Below are 7,264 nucleotides of genomic sequence, written 5' to 3' on the forward strand. Positions count from 1 at the left end.
GGTGCATAAACGACTGTCATAGCATGAAAACTTTCAAAGTTATACGCAACCATATCGGAACCTCAAATTACCGCCTTTTTAAAACTGTGAAAATAATTCTACCGTTCTATCCAATTGGCCTTTTCCCGAATCCCGGGATTTTTAAAAATAAGTCCCGATTGGCATCCCTAGGTGAAAGCTAGGACTGGAAATAGGATCTTTATTTGTTTCTCAGGAAGGGCGCTATAAGAGGTGGAATTTAATTATTATTTCTTTTGTACTTTAAGTTCCAACCTTAGGGGGGAGGGCGTTTCATTGGACAGATCTGAATGAAATCTTAACACATAAGGTGAAAGCTATGACGGAGTAGTGCCCAAAACTAGAAAGAGGATATTAAGTTATTTTCTAGGGAAAGCGATATAAGGGGTAGAATTTAATAAATAATTTTTTCACTTGTGGGCCAAATGGGACAGACCTCAATGAGATTTTAGTAAATAGGGATAATGCTAGGACGGAATAATGCCCAAAACTGAAAAAAGATCTTTAGTTGTTTCACAGGGAGGGCGCAATAAGAGGTGGAATTTTAATTATTTTTTTCGCACATTAATTTTTTTTTTGCACTTTTGCAAGTGGCGTAAACATACAAACCAAGAACATAAAAATAATGACGAAAAAGTCCCATTTAACAATTAATAGTGGCGGATTTAAAATAAGTGTTGTAATTAACCATTATTTTAAGATATATTTGATTTTGGTCGTCGAAACCAATACCCAAGAGAAATATATTTTTAATAACAGTTATCGTAACCAAAAAATTTTTATTGGTTATATTTTTTTAAATATCTTTGACAAAGTAAATAAAACGGCCAGTTATACAGCAAAGGTCTATTTATTGTATAAATAATATATAATTTAAATTAATTTGCCTTTTAATTTCGTTATTATTTATATGGACCAAAAAAAATATTATTAAATTATTATTATTAAATAAATTTTGGTTATCTATAACCAACAAAATGTTAATTGGTTACGAAGACCCAAGGAATATAAATCTTATAATAATGGCTAGAAAGTCCCTAAATAAAATAAATGGATTTTTTGCGTTACCTTTTCTTTCGAAGGAAAAATTACAATTATTTTCGGTCCCTAATTTTGAGGTTGAATGGTCTCCACCAGGTTATATCGTGAGTATTTTATGGTCTCCACCAGTTAAAAACGTTTGAGTATTCTATGGTCTCCACCAATAAAACATAACCTCACTTGAGGTGATACGAAAGCACGAGGTTAATGTAGACAACATATAACTTTGAACAGTTATATGAAGTAATACACTACACCAGTGCGAGCGAGACGCAAAACTGTCGAAAACCAGGCAACAAACACAAGCCTGAACGCGTTTAAGAAATAATCGCGATGACGCAAGAGTTGTTCCCCACCTCAGACCTAAAATACGACTCGGTCAAAAAAAATAAAAAATATTTTTTTCGTTTCTGCAAAAAAAAAAAAATAATAAAATATAACGTTAAGTCATAAAAAATATTTTCAAGTGCTATAAACCACGAATTTTTGCGACAAAGTTTTGAAAAGAGAGTAAAATTCTTACATATGAGTTGTAGTTATACAGAACTCATCTGTGAGAAGAGCGTAACGTTGTTGTTATAAAAAAATTACAGCGTTTCACTTCTTAGTGTTCAGTGTACTAAATTATCGTGTTTTTTGCTTCGAAATGTTTTTCCGACTTAAACATTTGTTGCGGGTTGAATTTGCTTCACGAATGCGGTTGCGAATGTCCCAGTCTTTTAGTTGTTGTGTTCTGCATTGATGTGTTTTGTCAGGGGGTTGAATTGTTTTTCTTTATATATGTTCACTGAAAGAATTAATTTCATGGTGAAATGAATAAAATTAGACTTCAGACTTGAGTAAACTTACCATTCTTCCTAAAGTGTTGTAGGTGTTGTTGGGACAAGTAATTTAAAAAAGAAAAAAATTGAGGAAAGCATTGAATGGTTATTTAGATTTGATTTGTTTTGGTTAGTTATGTCAGTTGTCTTGTTCTTGTTTCTGGTTTGTCAAATAAATATGCAGACTGGAAGTATTGTTATGGGATGAAAATGTAGTGTTGTACTTTTTTATAAGATTAGAAGTTGCCAGACTATGTCTTAAGAGTTGTTGGTGGGCAGATTTAAGAGAAAATTTTCTGTTGTTTAGAAGTGCAAATGCGGTAGATTTTAAGGTCTAAGAAGAGCGTACGTTGACCTTTCCGCTGTTTACTGTGTGTTTATGTTAACCACCGGTATCGTTTTTTGTGTATAGGTTTTGTTTTTTTTCATTTTTTTGTGTTAATGTTATCCACCGGTAATTGTTTTTTTTTATTTGCTTAGGTTTTACTTTTGTAAGTTTACGTATACTTGTAGTTAAAGGTCTAACGCAAAGTAAAATAATAGTTGAAAATTAAATAATTACTGGCACTCAGTGGAGTTAGCTGAAGTTTTCTATAAAGGTCAAATTTTAAATTTTATTAAGTAAAACTTTGCAACGAAAAACTTAAAGTATAATTATAATTAAATAAAATAATATTATAGAAAGTGTTAGTGAAAAGTCAATGTAAGTTGTTATTTGAATGAAAGAGTGTGTGAAGTTTTGGTGTTAATGGTTAATTTTTGTCTGTTAGAAATTCCCTGGTATACGGAATATTGTGGAAAACACCGAACGTCAGCAAGGACCAGCGGCTGAAGATTTTAATCAAGGACTAGTGGCTGAAGATTTTTATCAAGGACTAACGGCTGAAGATTTTATTCAAGGTCTAATGGCTGAAGATTTTAAATTGCGATTTAAAAAACATAAAAAGGTAACGAATATATGAAGTCTAGTGGGCAGAAGTGGCATCCCGAAATAAGAATAAGGGAAATTGTTAGCTGTTATTGGAAATTCTCTGCAAACAATAGTAGAAAAGCTTCTGTTAATAAGTGGCATACAAAAATTCCGAAAGAACATACTGATAACTCCGAAAATTGTCTAGGGTGTTCCAATGCACAAACCTATAAATTCTGGTGTGAGCTTTTAGGTATCGCCCCAGTAAGAAAATTTTCACTGTCAATATCGTAAAACTGTTTTCCGTGTCAGGGTAGTAATAAGATAAGATAAAATACAAAAAAAAAAAACAAATAATATAAGATTTAATAGGGTAGATTAAGATAGTTTAAGATAATAAATTGTGACCGTGTTTTCTTTTATGTTCTGAGTGTACAAGGGTTTGCACTAATAGGTAAAATAAATTATTCCTCGCCAAGCATAGTTAATGCTAATATTAATATCTGATCCTTCAGAGAGCACTTTTAGGGTAGATAGAATTCGGTAATAAATTCGGCTTAATTAAAGTGAAAAGCCATTTCCAGAATAAGTCCAATCCTTTAGTTAATAGTGTTGGGTTTTTATCTATGTGTATGTCTAAATAAATTTATGTTATTATTAAGTTATAATCGTATTTATTTTAATGTTATTTGTAGTTATTATTTTTTTAGTTTTAAATTTGAAGAAAGTTAAAAACTTATCTTTATTAACGCAAATTTTTAATATGGATAGATATAGTCTAATTTTAAGTTATTTGTGTTAATAAATGTTTTAATATTATAAGTGATGATGAAAAACATTGAGTGAGTGTATTAATTTTGGGGATTGTTGATCTAGATAAGGCGGAAAGAGATGGGTAACGGGGTCCGTAATGGAAGATGTGTTGGAGACTATGCGGCGGTAAGGGCGATTGGAGGTGTACATCTATCTCCCTATTTATATTTGCTCAAAATAATTTGATTGTTTGTAAGTTGTTGGTTTTGATACTCTTAATAATTTTGTACGTGACTCAGTCGTATCAGGGTTGAGAACTACTCCCCGAGAAGAAGCCGCAGAAGTTAGTAGGGCCGGTTTAGTTTGACGACCGGTACTGAGACCGTAACACATTTTGTTTTAAAAATTTAGATTTTCACTTAAATTACACTAAATTAGATATTTAAAGACATTTATTTATTAAATTAAAACAAATTTAAAATCTTTTCAACAACAATATTAATATTTTTTGTAATTTAAATTTTTCATTAAACAAAAGCACGCAAAAAATCATTCGATTATTAAAGTTAACAATGGTCTACTACACACTTTTTCCATATAAAAACAGGTTTTAACAACCATTGTTAACTTAATAATCGTTTTTACATAAGACGTATGTGTTTTAGAATTAAACTTGTCGAATTAAGATGTTTTTGAACTTGAAAAATATATGGGAAAACGACTCGAATTTGAAGTGTTTTTTGAAAAAACATGATGTGTTTCAAAAAACACGAAGGTGTGAACGTAGTATTAAGAAACTGTTTCTGAATTATATTTTGAAGTTTCATTAATGTCTACACATAGAAACTTTTGTTTTAGAAACTACGTATTGATTGCATTGATTTGTTGTTGTACGAATTAGAAGATTAACTAAATAAAGCAAGTTTTCGAGCACGAGAAACTCAGTACCACGAGAGACATGAATGATATTCTTCCTATTTCTTTCTCACGAAAAATCAAGGCGAATTCAGATAAGGTGGTGGCAGTTCTGCGACAACAACAATTCGCATGTATTTTGTTTTTGCTTTTGGTTTTTTTATGTATTGAAACAACAATATCTATATTTGTTAATTAATGATCTTTTATATTCAACAAAATGCTTTACAATAAGATATAAGTTACATAATAATATGACAGTTGGTTGATATTATGACAGATTATTGCAACTCAAATATAACATAACAAAGATGCCAGAGAATACATAACATTTCCTTTTTCACATAGCCAATCATTCCGGTGTAAATATTATCTTGCGTCTTCGTAACCTGGTGGACCTACGTAATGGAACTTGTTCTTCCTGTCCTATATCGTTCGGTACTGGTTCTGCAATATCCGTCTCACCTCCGACATTAGCGTTGTTTTGTAATTGATTATGCTCATTATTCTCTCCTGCAGAGTTAAATCCCCGGAAGTTCGATTGTGGTGTAGAACAACCAGTGGATGTAGCTTCATTATCAAAATAATTCGGTAGGGGTGTCGAAAAATTATTCGGTGGGTCATCAATCGCGATTTCCCCATCTGAACGGGATGCGTTTGAAGTATCAAATTCCACATGTGACCGCCGTCTTCGTATATTTTGTCCAATATCTGCAGATTGTGTTCCTTTTTCATTCATTTGCACTTTTGAATCATCGCGATATCGAATTTGGTCAATGTGGCGTTTTACACGTTTGCCATCGTAAAGGATCTCGTAATGCAAATCCCCGAGGCGATTCAGCACTACTCCTGGTAGCCTTTTATTTTCACGGCAGTTATTTGACAAAAAAATAGACATTCTGCATTGGTTCGAAACAGCGGAAAGTAGAATTGAATTGCATATATTGTTTATCGGTCATCCTCGTTGTCAAATCTTGAGGGATGAGTAGATCCAAACGAGTACGCAACATACGTCCGAAAAATAACAGTGCTGGAGGTTTGCCAGTTGTGGAATAGGGTGCAATTCTATATTGACGTAGAAAAATATTAAAATGTTTTTGAAGGTTATTCCTGTTTGAGCCCATTGCTTTAATTGCGCTTTTAACTGTCTGTACTGATCGCTCAGCCTGGCCATTGGTGGATGGGTGCCAACTACACTGGTTCGAAACCAGTGTAGTTGGGACCCCGTAGCTCGCAAATAGTTCATCCAGGATATTAATTGTAGCGGCCGAAGTACTCGTAGAAGTTATTCTGTAATTTATCTTAGAAGACTTATACCCATATGCGTGGAGGGATTTACCGCCCTCCAGAATTCTAAAAATCTTCCCCATCCTATCATCCTTAAGTGTTTCCGCAGCAACTTTGTCAGCGTTCGTTGGTAGTTGATTAATTTGTCTTTTTACGAATGAATCAAAATCATCATATTCTTCATACTCCACTATTTGTTTGACCATATTCACGTTAATAGCTCTAGAGCAATAATCCGCATTAGCGTTAGCCTTCGTTATTTAAAACATAACATCAAAATCAAAATTTCCTAAGAAATCGGCATAATTAGCCATACGGCTAATACACAAAACAGGAAGGGACTTATATAGATCCAAAATTTGAGTCAGTGGTTTGTGGTCTGTGATAAGAGTAAAATGACGAGCATATAAGTAGAAAAAGAACTTCCATACGGCCCATACAATAGCAAGAGCCTCTTTATCAATCTGTGGGTATTTACGTTCAGTAGCCGTTAAAGTACGACTAGCATAAGCTATGGGTCTCTCCCGACCATCCGGCATGCGGTGAGATAACATCTCACTGGCATCTGTGGCAAGGAGTAGTGGTAATTCCGGTTTGTATGGCATTAATACTTGTGGTGAGATGAGTGCATTCTTAATGTCCCTGTTCGACTGCTCACCCTCTTTTGTCCACTGGAACTGTTTTCTCAAAAGCATGTCATGAAGTGGTCTGCTACGCGTAGACAGATCGACTATGAATGAACCATAGTATGTGGCTTTTCCCAAAAACAGCTGTAGTTTATCATGACTCCACGTGCCTATGGGATTTATGGATTCCGTCAGTATCAATTCTGTGACCTAGAAATTCTACGGCAGTTGCAGCAAACACGCATTTAGAACGATTCAGCCTTAACCCTTTATCCATCAAACGCGTAAGAGTCGTTTTCAAACCCGATAACAAATTATCAAAATTGTCGGCATAAATTAATATGTCATCAAAAAAATTGCGATTTTATTTTCCTATCAATCTCAAGAGCATACGCTTCCCTTAGTGCAAATGGTATCTCCCTGGCTTTGGCAAATACGGGTTCAGCATCCTGTTTTAAATGTAGTTTAATAGGTGGAAAATCTAACTTACCGGCAGTATCACTAAAAATTTCCTCAAATTCAGCTAGCACTTGTCCTAGTATCTGAGATTCGTGGGCCGATAAACTAGGAGAATCCATTTTGATTGCCTCAACCGGTTCTGATGTAGAAAACAATTTCACAAAATCAATCTCCCCAACAAATTGTGAAATCCACTCTATGCCCAACAACGAATCAAAATTACCGTCAACAATGTACAAATTAAGCCTGCGGGTTGTAGCGCCCACTTTCACGTTCACCACTACACGTCCAATGCAATCAATTCTATGACCAGTGTAACTCGTGAATTTTCTATCTGTTGTCAGTAACTTATACTTGTCAGTACACGATTTCACCGTTGCCATACTCATTATACCGCAAGGAGCACCCGTGTCCAATTCCATGTTCACTTTACC

General features: G+C 34.0%; 1 protein-coding gene and 1 long non-coding RNA gene across 2 annotated transcripts; both read right to left on the reverse strand.

Annotated features, from left to right (window-relative positions):
- Positions 1-1,707: 1,707 nt before the first annotated feature.
- Positions 1,708-4,424, reverse strand: LOC124419055. Its single transcript, XR_006940364.1, has 3 exons — positions 4,189-4,424; positions 1,909-3,972; positions 1,708-1,846 (listed from the first exon to the last, which is right to left on the reverse strand). It is a non-coding gene; the product is annotated as an uncharacterized LOC124419055 (long non-coding RNA).
- Positions 4,425-4,703: 279 nt separating this feature from the next.
- Positions 4,704-5,356, reverse strand: LOC124418897. The gene has a single exon (XM_046946759.1). The coding sequence runs from the start codon at positions 5,354-5,356 to the stop codon at positions 4,811-4,813; it is 546 nt and encodes a 181-aa protein (XP_046802715.1). The 3' UTR covers positions 4,704-4,810.
- Between the last annotated feature and the right edge of the window lie 1,908 nt (positions 5,357-7,264).

Source organism: Lucilia cuprina, chromosome 3 (genome assembly GCF_022045245.1).
Source record: "Lucilia cuprina isolate Lc7/37 chromosome 3, ASM2204524v1, whole genome shotgun sequence".
Lineage (NCBI taxonomy): Eukaryota > Metazoa > Arthropoda > Insecta > Diptera > Calliphoridae > Lucilia > Lucilia cuprina.